The sequence below is a fragment of the Pleurodeles waltl genome, chromosome 1_1, assembly GCF_031143425.1.
Source record: "Pleurodeles waltl isolate 20211129_DDA chromosome 1_1, aPleWal1.hap1.20221129, whole genome shotgun sequence".
Classification (NCBI taxonomy): domain Eukaryota; kingdom Metazoa; phylum Chordata; class Amphibia; order Caudata; family Salamandridae; genus Pleurodeles; species Pleurodeles waltl.
Genome location: NC_090436.1, coordinates 528,935,427 through 528,949,844, shown reverse-complemented (window position 1 = coordinate 528,949,844; position 14,418 = coordinate 528,935,427). Strand labels below are relative to the sequence as shown.

Sequence of the window (14,418 nt, the reverse complement as noted above, 5' to 3'; positions counted from 1 at the left end):
TTGCTTCTTGGTGCAGGCTGAAGTCTCCTCGACTCCAGAGGATGCACAGCCGGGGAAATGTTGCAGTTGCGGGAAGGAGTCGAAGATACAATGTTGCAAGGAGAGGTCATATCGGGAGTTGCAATCTTTTCGGTTCCTGAAGAGTCCAGTTGCGGTTCCAGTGCCCAGAAGTAGAAGTAAATGATGCAGACAAGTCCTGGTGGAGTCTTGCACATCGAATCTGGGGACTCGCCCACAAGGGAGTCCCTAAATAGTCCTGAAAAGGGGTTTGATCACCTTGCACGGTGACCACCTACCAGGAGGGGTCTCTGACGTCATGTGCCTGACCTGGCCACTCAGATGCTCCCAGCTCTTGGTTTCAAGATGGCAGAATCGAGTGCTCACCTGGAGGGCTCTGGGCACCACCACTGAGGTGGTTCTGGACAGGGGAGTGGTCACTCCCCTTTCCTTTCTCCAGTTTTATGCCGGAACAGGGACCTGGGGTTCCTGAGCGTGTGCAAACCGGTTTAAGTAGGGCACCAAATGTGCCATTCAAAGCAAGCTGGTGGCTTGGGGGAGGCTGCCCCTCCCAAGCCCTGTATCACCTGTTTACAGGGAAGAGGGTGTTGCCTCCCTCTCTCACAGGAAATCCTTTGTTCTGCTTTCCCCCGCCTCAGCTGGTCAACCAGCAGGAGGGCAGAAACCTGTCTGAGGGGTGGCAGCAACGGGGTCTGCTTGGAAAACCCCAGAAGACTGGTAGTAGCAATACTGAGGGGTCTTCTAAGGAGCCCCCAGAGTGTATTGAATGATACAACCAATTAGTATTGGGGTATGATTCCGACATGTTTGATGCCAAACATGCCCAGTTTCGGAGTTACCGTTATGTAGCTGGACACAGGTAGTGTGTGTCCAGGACACAGGTAAAATGACTCCCCTGCACTTATGAAGTCCAGTGCAATGGAAATGGAGTTTGTAGGGGCACCTCTGTTCATGCAGTGGTGCCCTCACATACAGGTACCTGCACCCTGCCCTGTGGGCTAGGAGGGCCCACCATAGGGGTAACTTACAGTGACAAGGTGCAGTGACCTGTGGTGAAAGGGTGCATGCACCTGTTCACGCAAGCTGCAATGGCAGGCCTTCAGACACATTTGGCATAGGCTCCCATGGGTGGCATAATACATGCAACAGCCCATGAGGGACCCCTGGTGTTCCAGTGCCATGGGTACCTAAGTGCCATATTCTTGGGACTTAAAAGGGAACACCAGTATGCCAATTGTGAAGTGCACAAAGGTCCTAAGTAACTAAAGTTGGAGGAAGAGAGCACAATCACTGGGGGTCCTGGTTAGCAGGATCCTAGTGAAAACAGTCTACGCACGCTGACGATAGGCAAAAAGTGAAGTTAACCATGCCAAAAAGAGAGTGCTTGTAGATATTCAACCTTTATCTCCCCAGGGTAAGTAACTGAGCGTGTACTGCAGCTAACTTATAGTAACATATTAAGGCTCAAATGCAAGGGATATGAATTCTGTGAATCTGTGTGCCTGCCTACCTTGTGGCCCTCTCTCTTTGCTGGCAAGCCTTTACTCTTTTGATGGAATTGTTTGATCATTTGTACACATACATAATATTGATTTTTATTTTAGCATGTAAAAGGTATTAGTCTACATTTTAGGTATGCTACTCATAATAGATGCTCTCAGTGGAAATAATTTGTTAACATATTATTGAAATTATACCTTGTTTTTGAAACCTTTCTATGAAAATACCTTCTCTTTTTTGTTACTGTTTGAATAGAGTACGTTTTATAGTCAAAGTTGTAAGAACTTTTATGTCTTCATTTTCAGTATTTAAAATCGTGTTCTGATCATCCAGCAGTGCTCCTGCTTTTGAGGCAAGTCCAATGTAAACAGCTCTTGCTCTCACACAAACCACTATCGGAAACCATTTTGGAAGAGCTGAAAAAAACTGTTGCATCAAATTTCAATAATATAACAGCTTGGCATGTAAGGATGAAGTTTTATATTTGTTTGTGCTTGTCGTGACTATAGCCACCATGCAATCTAAATATGTATTTTTAATGAAGTACCAATGAATGTGCATTGTTTGATAGATCTGCCCATGGTGAAATTTAATGCAATTTGTCAAATGTGTCCTGTAGCACAAGAGCACTGGGATTGTCATCTGTAGCATCACTTACTGAAGGTAAATCCATGCATATTATGTTGGCTGTATGGAGCCAACTCACTTCTTCCATATTCACCACCAAATATTGATACCCTGAAGTTAGACAGAAACTGTAATCATCTCTCCTTGAGGTTTGTGAGGCACTCTACTGCATAATTTCCTGGCTTTAAACCCCCCTCCCACTCCCCCACCCCTATAGCATTACATAGTTTCTGGGCCAGATTTTTCTCAGTGTGTTTCTTGAGGCTATTGATTAGTAGGAATCGTCTGATTGATTTTCCAGTTTTTAATATATACTCTGGGAAATCCATCACTACACTGGATTTTTTTATTTTTGTGAAGTAGCTGGTGTTTTTGACTTCTGGGCAGCGAAGACTGCTTAATAGGACCTCACTGCATATTCCTTTCCTTAATCCATACTAAACATTCCAGCTATTTAATAGACATGTTTGACATTTTTATAGCTTGGCTATAAAGTGAGCATAAAGAGTACAAACTAATATATGTGAAATACTCCATATCAGACTGTAGTGAAGCTTTCAGCACACTACCTGAAGCAAAGCCTGTCACATGTACTGAGAAACCTCCTGGTAACACTGGAGAGTAGGCCTCAAAGTGTAAAAGGACAGTGTACCATTTTTATCAATTGGAGTGCTGAATTTAACACTAGCTGAAGTTAGAAATCAGTGGTTCTTGTAAAAGATACATCCATCTGCAAAGTACTTACATGTAAAATATAATTTGTAAAACACTTTACACCTTTATTTTTTTACTTGTTCCTTTTATTCTCTGATCATATCTCTATTGAAAGTAGATGAGACAATCTTGATACCCCTGTCATCTTGCCCAGAGGTGAGTAAACAATCCCTGTGTTTGGACTGAAGCATCTATTGGCCCTAGAGTTTGCATACTTCTCTTTGGTTGTTTTGAACTCTCCAGGGCCCTTTCTTTGGAAAAATGCATTCCAAGGAACGTGATGACAAATAGGAAAACCTCCTAGAATGTGCAGTTTTCAGTTTTTCATGAACACAGCCTGATTTGAAAGGATCATATGTGCTCGGCTCCATACAGTCCAGAGTTGAGTGCCTAACACCTCAGTCGTAGTCCTATTTTACTTACTAGATCCTAGCTTACAGTTTTAGAGGAGTGATGTGATAGAGACCTGTATCTGCTGACTCCTTACCTTTGAATTTTCCCCAGGCATCAGAATGGATCTGGAAGATTTTCGTGAGCAGTATCACTGCACGCCTGTAGGTGGCATCGATTGGCTCTGTGTCCATCCTCCGTGTCACTGGCATCAGAAATTACATTGCTGTTCCTATATAGGCACCACCCTGGCGTGCCTACGTCAGTTGTTTTCTTTCTGCACCAGCCAGTGCTGATATGAAAAGAGCCACCATTCAGTTGTTCTGTGACTGGACTTTTGTTTGACTTTTTGTCATTTTGTTTTTTTAAGATCACTCTGGTGTGTCAAGGGATGGTGTCTAGAAATACGGATTTCAAGCTCTGTGGTTCCTGTCATCAGGCAGGGTCCATGACTGATCTGCACCTCGTATGGTTGTGCTGTCTGAAGTACGACCACGGCCCGAAGTTGTGCTCTGAGTGCCAGGTCATGCACCTGAAGACTTGAGGGACTAGTACCTAAAGCTGATGGCGACCCAGCACGCGATTTTGCACAGGTCTCGGATGACAGGAAGGTCCTGGGACCGGTTGCGGAGTTCAAAGTCATTCCATTCGAAGTCCTGGTGCCAATAGGATAAGTCAAAGCACAAGAAGAAGAGCAGCAAGTCAAAGTGCTTTTTAACTACTACTCCTTGTTCATCAGCAATATGACGACAGAGCGTTGTCATTCTAGGCCTCGTTCTTCAGAACCTGTTCCTTGGCCGACTGCACGCCCCCCTGAGTTTGCAGGAGCTGGAGCGACCCCTGCCCAGCTAAAAGAATCTTATGAAGCCATGTGTCTCATTTTTGAGCAGTCCAACCGAGCTGGAGCCCTTTTGGGCTCGCTGAGTCAGAGAGGGCCCCATCAGGTTCTGCTGGGCCCCATCGGGTTCTGATCTGGCAGCTTTGGTGCTTATGGGCTCTGACGGATCCAGTCCTCCTAGACCTTCCCTGGCGCTGGTGCTGATGCCGATGCTCCAGGCTCTGCAGCATCTACTGGCGCCACCATCCCCATTGTCATCCTTAACTCCAACACAGACCTGGGTGGACGTTTACTGATGCCGACTCTGGTGCTGGCAAGAGCCTTGCCTCCTTGTTCTGAATCTGTTGGACTAGGCCTCATGGAAGACTGTGAGGGGTTCGCTGGACTCTTTAGAATACCAGCCATATGAAGAAGAAATGGACTGTTGTGGAAACATGGGTGAAGCCAGTGGACTAGACACATCTCCAGACACTGGTATACTTTCTCTCCCTACCATGGCAATGGAGGAAAGACCCTCTTATGCTGTGATGGTGAGGAGAGCAGCTGAGGTCCTCGACAAGCAGCTACCCTCAGTGGTCATCAAGAATAATCTCTTGACAGAGGTGCTGCAACCGGGAGCTTCCACCTCTGAATCCCTGCTCCTATTCAATGATGCCCTCGCTAGCGTCCTTCTGGGTACCTGTCTGTAGGAAGCTGGCTCACTATATGGTGCATTAAAAAGAAGTACACGTGCAGAGAGTCCAGTGGATCCCCATTTGGTTTGCTTTGGCAAATGTAGATAGGACTAATGGTGTATTTTGGGGTAGTGTGGGCGAGCAGTTAGGCTTATCAGAAGGTAGTGGTAAACATTTGTTGTATTCACAGAGGCAATAAATGAGACACACACTCCAAGAATAAATCTGAGACCAATTTAGAAAAATATCACTTCTTTTTATGTATACTTTAAACCCAAGAACTTCATTTTAAGGAAAATATGTTTTCAAGCATAAATATGTTTTGTTTCAAAATTCATTAGTGCAATTTCAGAGTTCTTCAGAGTTAACCTATGGGAGGAAAACACAGCCAGCAAACCAGTACTTATTAAAGACTTATGGGACCAGTCTTGTAGACTTACGGTAAATACTGGGCAAGGGTCACTCCGGGCAGCTCTGGGGGAGCCAGGTGCAGAGGTGCAGTACACTTCGGGATGCTAATGTATTTCAGTGGGGATTGATCTCCGTGGATTTAGGCTGGGGGGGGGCAGACGGGGACAACCAACAGGTAGGTCACAAGCCTGTGGTGTTCGGGGACATAGATGCATCTTTGGTCCTTTTCTCCAGGACCGACTGATGCAGGGGTGTCCTTTGACACCGAGTTTCCTTGTCCTGGAGCACTCAAGGTTGGAAGGTCCTGTGGTTTCATTCTGCCGGCGTCATCGAGGAGTAAAGGAGGGGTGAAACCACAGTGGACTCAAGCTCAGGGGAGCTGGGGGCATCGTTGACACGAGGGGTCCACTTCAACTCTGGCCAGCGTCAACGGGTGCAGGACCTGCTTTAGGTGTCGGGTCCTCCCCCTGTAGTAGCAGCGGAAGAGGGGAGCCTGAGTGCAAAGTCTGCAGACAACTTCAGGGGGTCTAGAAGGGGTGAAACCACAATGGACTCCTAACACCTGGGGGACCTTACAGGTACCAGAGGTCCACTTCCACGGTGGTCAGGGATGGCAGGTGGAGTGGTGACTTCAGGCTCTGGGTCTTTGCGGTTCCGGAGGCTGTTGAGTTGGTTGTCCTTTTCCTCTTAGGTTGTTAGGATTTGAGTTCTAGGGTTCTGAGGTGCCACCTAAGTACTCAATGTAGGGGTTTTACAGGGAGTGCCAGGTGGTAGCCAATAGGCTGACCACCTTTAGGGGCTAGGCCTTTGAAGCTCCCCGCCCTGGAATGTCCATTCTGCCCAAGAGCGGTGCTAACACCCCTGCCCAGTACAGGCTTTTGTCTCTGGCTTTCGAGAGTGCTGGCTATCACCGGGGAGGGGTCAGAAATGTGGCTAAGGTGGCTGAACTGGTCATAACCAGTCAGTTAAACCACTCGTAGCTGGTAGATTTTCAGGGGCCCCTCTAAGGTTCCCTCTGGGTGCATTTAATAATAAATCACTCACTGGAATCAGTGAGTGTTTACTAATCTGAGGTGTTTGATACCAAACATCCCTGAGTTCAGAGAATCCATCATGTAGCTGGGAAACATGTAGTCGCCAGTGTTCAACAGGTGTATTTAAATGTCTTCCCTGTTCACTTACTATGTCTAAGAATCGACAGGGGCATATGTGCTGATAAATAATTGCCTTCACTTTTGTCCTTATGTACCCTGCCTTAGGGGTGACTTACACCTGGCACATGCAGTGGTAGGGGGACCTGGCACACATGGGTGTGTGACAGGTCGTGTTTTATTTTTTTTCCTGCACCAATGCATGCAGTCTGCAATGGCAGCACTGTGTGGGCTTGGTGAGGGGTCCCTGGTGGTGGCACAACTGGTGCTGCAGCTGTGGGGGACCTTCCTTAGCACCCTAGGCCTAGGTACCAGGGGTACCATTTACTAGGGACTTAAAGAGGGTGCTAAAGAGTGTCCAAATCGTGGAGAACAACTGTGCAGTTTTAGGGAAAGAGCTCTGGAACTGGGGACCTGGTTAGCAGGGACCCAGCGCACTTTCAGTCTAAATCACACTAGATGCCAGGCAAAAGGTGGGGGCTAACCATGGCAAAAAGGGTGCTTTACTTCAAGACCCCCTCAAATGAAAGAGCATACAACTCAACTTTCCCAAAAGAGTCTTCATCTTCTAAGTGGTAGAACCTGGAAAGGCCATCTGCATTGGCATGGGCATTCGCAGGTTTGTGTTCCACTGAAATGTCCGTTCTCCCATAGGGAGATGGACCACCTCAAAAGTTTAGGGCTCTCACATTGCATTTCCATCAGCCATCTGAGAGGTCTGTGGTCAGTTTGAACAATAACGTGAGTATCAAACACAAATGGTCTCAGTTTTTTCAGTGACCAAACCACAGCAAAGGCCTCCCTCTCAATGGCATTCCAACGCTGCTTCCTGGGGAGTAAACTCCTTCTAATGAAAGCAACAACCTGGTGATGACCATCATCATTGATTTGGGACAGGACAGCTCCTATCCCATGTTCAGAGGCATCTGTCTGTTCAATTAACTGCTTAGAATAATTTGGAGCTTTGAGAAATAGTGCTGAGCACATTGCCTCCTTCAGGGTGTCAAAGGTCCTTTGGCAGAGTCCAGTTTACCTTTTGGGCATTTTCATTGAGGTATGTTCTGTGAGGGGGCTTCAGAATTGACCCATATCCCTTCACAAACCTCCTATAGTAACCAGTCAAGCCAAGGAATACCCTGCCTTGAGTATGGGTTGTTGGAGCCTCCCAGTTCAGTATTGTCTTGATTTTGGGCTGTAAGGGTTGCACTAAGCCTCCACCTACACGGTGGCCCAAGTATACAACAGTGCTCTGCCCTGCCTGCCACTTTTGATGCCTCAATAGTGATGCCTGCTGATTGCAAGGCCTGCAAAACCTTCCCCAGTTGGATCAGGTGATCCTGCCAGGAGGAGCTAAAGACAGCAATATCTTCTAGATATACTGCACTAATGGACTCCAAGCTAGCAAGGACTTGATTCACCAACCTTTGAAAGGTGTCAGGTGCATTTGTTTAGACCAAAGGGCATAACAGTAAACTGATAGTGCCCATCAGGAGTGGAGAATGCTTACTTTTCCTTTGCTCCAGGGGTCAGACCTCTCTGCCAGCACGCTGATTTGAGATCAGAAGTACTGAGATACTTGGCTGCCCCTAGCTTGTCAATCAGTTCATCTGCCCTGAGAATTGGGAGGGAATCTGTTTTGGTCACAGTATTGAGAACCCTGTAGTCCACACAGAACCCTATCTCTCTTTTGAAATCTTGGGAATGAAGTTTGGGGACTTAGACCACTGGGCTAGCCCAGAGACTGCCAGAGGGCTCAATAACCCCTAAATCCAGCATCTCGTGGACTTCCACTTTGATGCTCTTTTTGACTTGGTCAGACTGTCTATATATTTTGGTTTTGACAGGTAAACTGTCTCCTGTGTCCACATCATGGGTACACAGGTGAGTCTGTCCAGGGGTCAAAGAGAATAGCCCAGCAAACTGCTGTAGGACTTGCCTGCAGTCAGCTTGCTGTTGGGCAGGGAGGGTGTCTGAGTAGACAACTCCATCAACTGACCCATCTTTAGGGTCATTTGAGAGGAGGTCAGGGAGAGGTTCACTCTCCTTCCTGCTCCATAGTTACATCTGCTCTGTCATAATAGAGCTTTAGGCGATTTACATGGATCACCCTTTTGGGTGTCCTGCTGGTGCCCAGGTCTACCAAGTAGGTGACCTCCCTCTTCTTCTCGAGGATTGGGTAAGGGCCACTCCATCTGACCTGGCGTGCCCTGGGAGCCACAGGCTCCAGAACCCATACCTTCTGCCCTGAATTAAATTCTGCCAGTGCAGCCTTTTGATCATACCACTGCTTCTGGAGCTGTTGGCTGGTTTGAATGCCTTTTCCATGTACTCAGCCATCCTTGAGCAGAGGCCAAGCACGTAGTCCACCACGTCTTGTTTAGGCTCATGGAGAGGTCTCTCCCAGCATTCATTTACAAGTGCAAGTGGTCCCATTACTGGGTGGCCAAACAGAAGCTCAAATGGGGAAACCCCTACTCCTTTCTGAGGCACCTCTCTGTAAGTGAAAAGAAAGCATGGCAGGAGGATATCCTATCTCCTTTTGAGTTTTTCAGGGAGCTCCATGATCATGCCCTTCAATATCTTACTGAATCTCTCAACAATCCCATTGGTTTGTGGATGGTGTAGTGTAGTTAACTTATAAGTCACCCCACACACATTCCACATGTGCTTTAGGTAAGCTGACATGAAGTTTGTACCTCTGTCAGAAACCACTGCCTTAGGAAACCCTACTCTGGTAAAAATACCAATTTGGGCCTTGGCTACTGCAAGTAGACCGAAGGGGAATTGCTTCAGGGTGTGTAATAGCATGATCCACTACTACCAATATGTACTGATTCCCTGGGGCTGTGGGTGGCTCAAGTGGACCCACAATGTTCACACCAACCCTTTCAAAGGGAACCCCACCACAAGAAATGGAATGAGGGGGGCCTTTGGGTGGTCACCTGCCTTACCACTGGCTTGGCAGGTGACACAGGAGTTACAAAACTCCTTCACCTTCTGGAACATATTGGGCCAATAGAAGTGGCTAACAAGCCTACTCCATGTTTTTGTTTGCCCCTTATGCCTGTTTGGGGGATGTCATGGGCAAATGTTAGGATAAACTCCCTAAACTGCTGAGGCACTACCACTCGCTTGGTTGCACCAGGTGTGGGGTCTCTGGCCTCAGTGCATAGGATACCAACGTCCAAATAAACTCTGTGGGATCCACTGACATCTCCCTTTTCCTATGCAGCTGCTTACTGCCCCAGGCCTTCAAGAGTGGGATAAGTCTTTTGTCCATGGCACAGCTGTTCCCTTTAGGGTCCCCCTGGGCCCAAGAGCGCTACCTGGTAGGGATCCAGCTTCATGGACTCAGTTCCCTCAGAGGATAAGACATCTTCCTGAGAAGAGAGGTATTGTTTCTTTTGCTGCTCAGAGCTGGTCCCCCAGTCTTCTTGCCTTTTCTCCTGGAAGGTTGGGACATTATTCCAGGCTCCAACACTTCCTTTTCACCCTGTGCTCAGCTTTGTGCTGTTGCTTGTACACACACCAGTTCAGGGATTCCCAGCATGGCTGCATGGGTTTTGAGTTCTACGTCAACCCGAGCCGAGGACACCAGATCATTCCTTAGCAGAAGAGACCACTAGCTGTTTCTGGCCAGTAACCCCTCCCCATTCTGAAGTCACCATAGCCATGGGATGGACCTTAGTCACATTGTCAGCATTGGTAACTAGATAAGTTTGACCAGCCAAATACTGTCCTGGAGAAACCAGTTTCTCTTTCACCATGGTGACCCTGGCACATGTATCCCTCAGGGCTTCTACCTTTGTCCAATTAATTAAGAGGTGCTGTCTGTGTTTCTGTATGTAAGGGGTTCAGACAGCAAGTGTGGCAACATCTAACCCACCCTAGGAGAAAAAAGTAGCTTCAGTGTGAACCCTGATTTGCTCTGGGCACACTGTTGATCCCACCTGGAGACTGGCTATAACACTACTAACTGGAAGAGTGCTATGGGGCTTCTTTTTGTGACAGGCCAAGATTCCAGTTTGGTGTCCATGCTGTTTACAGTTGTGACACCAGACCTTTTAGGGATCACACTTTTTACCCTTGTACCAGTGAGGACTGTGAAGAGGCTCAGGCCCACCCTCCTATGCAGGTTTTTGGGGCCTTTGTGAAGACTCTTTGCTTTTGTCTTTTGGTGTCTCACCACCCTTCCGCTGGGGATGCTTTGTAACTCCTATGTTCGATGGCATGTGTAGCTGCAGATACACATGCTGTGCATATTCCGCCATCTAGTGTTGGGCTCGGAGTGTTACAAGTTGTTTTTCTTCGAAGAAGTCTTTTCGAGTCACGAGATCGAGGGACTCCTCCCCTTTTGGCTCCATTGCGCATGGGCGTCGACTCCATCTTAGATTGTTTTCTTTCCGCCATCGGGTTTGGACGTGTTCCTCTTCGCTCCGTGTTTCGGTTCGGAAAGTTAGTTAAATCGCAGAAAATTCGACGGTATTGTTTGCGTTCGGTATCGGTTTAGTTATCGCAGATCGACACCGAATTAAAGAAGAGTTCCGGTAGCCCTTCGGGGCTTCTATCCCCCGGCGGGGCCTGGTCGGCCCAACCGCGTGCGTCTTCAAGGTTCATGGAACGGACCCCATTCCGCTTCTGCCCCGAATGCCACAACAAGTATCCTTACACAGATCAACATCTGGTCTGTAATTTGTGTTTGTCCTCCGAACACAAAGAGGATACCTGCGAGGCCTGTCGGGCATTTCGGTCGAAGAAAACGCTACGGGACCGGAGAGCACGAAGGCTTCAAATGGCATCGGCGCCGTCAGGACACCACCACGTGGAGGAAGAGGAGGCTTCTCCATTGCTAACTCGGACTCGGAAGAGCCCGAAACGGAGCAGCCGATGAAAACCGTGAGTAAACCAGCCGCGGCCAAAACTCACGCCAAAATCATGAAGGCCCAGGGGATGCCACCGCCGGCAGGCCATGGCTTAACCCGTAAAATCGGTGACCAAATCTGCACCGAAAAAGGGCACACACGTGTCGAAGTCATCCGACTCCGGTCGAGATCCCGGCACAGAGTATACTCGACACCGAGAACCTGGCTCTGACCAAACTCAACATCGAGATACCAGCTCCGACCAAAGTCGGCACCGAGAAATCGGCACACCGAAAAAAGTGGCTTCGGAGCCGAAAAAGACGGTTGAAAAAGTTTTTGTACAGAAACGCCCGGCTTCGGAGCCGAAAACAAGCTCCTACTCCGAAGAACAAGGCCTTTCAGCACAACTACAAGCTCATACATTTGGACAAGAGCTAGAAGTGGGGCAGCCAGATTATACACAAAGAAGGCTCCATATTCAAAAGGAAACAGGGAAAATAGGAACTCTCCCTCCTATTAATATGAAAAGGAAACTTGCTTTCCAAGACACAGAAAAACAACCAAAAGCAAAAGTGGCAAAATAAGTAACTCCACCTCGGTCTTCGCCACAACCATCACCACACCACTCACCGCAACTGTCACCAATTGCAACCCCCCCTATGATGCAATCTCCAACGCACACAGGGATGAGTCAGGATGACCCAGATGCATGGGATCTATATGATGCACCAGTATCTGACAATAGTCCAGACTGCTACCCAGCAAGGCCATCACCACCTGAAGACAGTACTGCTTACTCGCAGGTGGTATCCAGAGCAGCTGATTTTCACAATGTGGTACTGCACACTGAACCCATTGAGGATGACTTTTTATTTAACACTTTGTCGTCAACACACAGTCCGTACCAAAGTCTTCCAATGTTACCAGGGATGTTGAAACATGCGAAACAAGTATTTCAAGAGCCCGTCAAAGGCAGAGCCATCACACCTAGGGTGGAGAAAAAGTACAAGTCTCCCCCTACAGACCCTGTGTACATCACACAACTGACACCTGACTCAGTGATAGTAGGCGCAGAACGTAAAAGGGCTAATTCACACACCTCTGGAGATGCACCACCACCGACAAAGAAAGTCGAAAGTTTGATGCAGCAGGGAAAAGAGTCGCAGCACAGGCAGCCAATCAATGGCGCATTGCCAATTCACAAGCTTTATTGTCAAGCTATGACAGAGCTCATTGGGATGAAATGCAGCACTTTATAGAACATCTTCCCAGGGGTTTCAAAAGCGTGCACAACAAGTGGTGGAGGAGGGCCAAAGTATCTCCAACAACCAGATACGATCGGCAATGGACACAGCTGCAAGAACTGTGACTACAGCTGTCACTATTCGGAGACACGCATGGCTACGCACCTCCGGATTTAAGCCAGAGATCCAACAGGCTGTGCTTAGTATGCCTTTTAATGGACAGCAGTTGTTTGGGCCGGAGATGGACACAGCTATAGAGAAGCTGAAAAAGGACACTGATACGGCCAAGGCCATGGGTGCGCTCTACTCCCCACAGAGCAGAGGCACATTTAGGAAGACACAATTTAGAGGGGGGTTTCGGGCCCAAAGCACAGAACCCTCAACCTCACAAGCCAGACCCACATACCAGGGCCAGTATCAAAGAGGAGGCTTTCGGGGACAATACAGAGGTGGACAGTTCCCTAAAACTAGAGGAAAGTTCCAAAGCCCAAAGATCCCTCAAACTAAACAGTGACTTCACTGTCACAAATCCCCAAAACATAACACCAGTGGGGGGGAGACTCACAGATTATTACAAAAATTGGGAGGAAATAACAACAGACTTGTGGGTCCTAGCCATTATCCAACATGGTTATTGCATAGAATTCATAAAATTACCACCAAATGTGCCTCCAAGGACACACAACATGTCAAAACAACACTTGGATCTGTTACAACTAGAAGTCCAAGCGTTATTACAAAAAGAGGCAATAGAACTAGTACCCAAACATCAGAAAGGAACAGGTGTCTACTCCCTGTACTTTCTAATACCAAAAAGAACAAAACTCTGAGGCCCATATTAGATCTCAGAACATTAAATATTTACATCAAATCAGATCACTTTCACATGGTGACACTTCAAGACGTAATTCCATTGCTCAAACAACAAAACTACATGTCAACATTAGACATCAAGGATGCTTACTTCCATATACCTATACATCCTTCCCACAGGAAATTCTTAAGGTTTGTAATCCAAGGAGTACATTACCAATTCAAAGTGTTACCATTCGGGGTATTTACAAAATGCCTTGTGGTAGTAGCTGCACATATCAGAAGACAGCACATACACGTATTCCCGTATCTAGACGATTGGTTAATCAAGACCAACACTCAGGAACAGTGTCTTCAACACACAAAATACATAATAGAAACCCTTCACAAACTAGGGTTCTCACTAAACTACCAAAAATCACACTTACAGCCGTGTCAAATACAACAATACTTAGGAGCAACAATCAACACAAAAAAAGGGATTGCCACTCCAATTCCACAAAGGGTACAAGCATTCCAAAACGTAATTCAAAGCATGTACCCAAAAGTATCAGGTAAAATTAGTGATGAAACTACTAGGCATGATGTCCTCATGCATAGCCATTGTCCCAAAAGCAAGATTACACATGCGGCCCTTACAACAGTGCCTAGCAACACAATGGACACAAGCACAGGGTCAACTTCAAGATCTAGTGTTGATAGACCGCCAAACACACACCTCGCTTCAATGGTGGAATCCTATAAATTTAAACCAAGGGCGGCCATTCCAAGACCCAGTGCCTCAATATGTGATCACAACAGATGCTTCCATGTTAGGGTGGGGAGCACACCTCAACCAACACAGCATCCAGGGACAATGGGACACTCAGCAGAAACAACTTCATATAAATCAGCTAGAACTACTAGCAGTGTTTCTAGCGTGGAAAGCATTTCAACCACTAATAGCCCACAAACACATTCTTGTCAAAACAGACAACATGACAACAATGTATTACTTAAACAAACAGGGAGGCACACACTCATCACAACTGTGTCTCTTAGCACAGAAGATTTAGCATTGGGCGATTCACAATCACATTCGCCTAATAGCGCAATACATCCCAGGAATTCAAAACCAGTTGGCCGACAATCTCAGTCGAGATCACCAACAAATCCACGAATGGGAAATTCATCCCC

General features: G+C 47.2%; 1 protein-coding gene across 4 annotated transcripts in view; it reads left to right on the top strand.

Annotated features, from left to right (window-relative positions):
• Positions 1–14,418, top strand: part of SKIC3 (SKI3 subunit of superkiller complex) — a 1,026,707-nt gene that overhangs the window by 758,573 nt on the left and 253,716 nt on the right. For all 4 annotated transcript variants that reach the window (XM_069225585.1, XM_069225575.1, XM_069225607.1 and 1 more), the window contains exon 37: positions 1,824–1,982. In XM_069225585.1, coding sequence (XP_069081686.1) covers positions 1,824–1,982 — 159 coding nt within the window. The remainder of the gene's footprint in view (positions 1–1,823; positions 1,983–14,418) is intronic.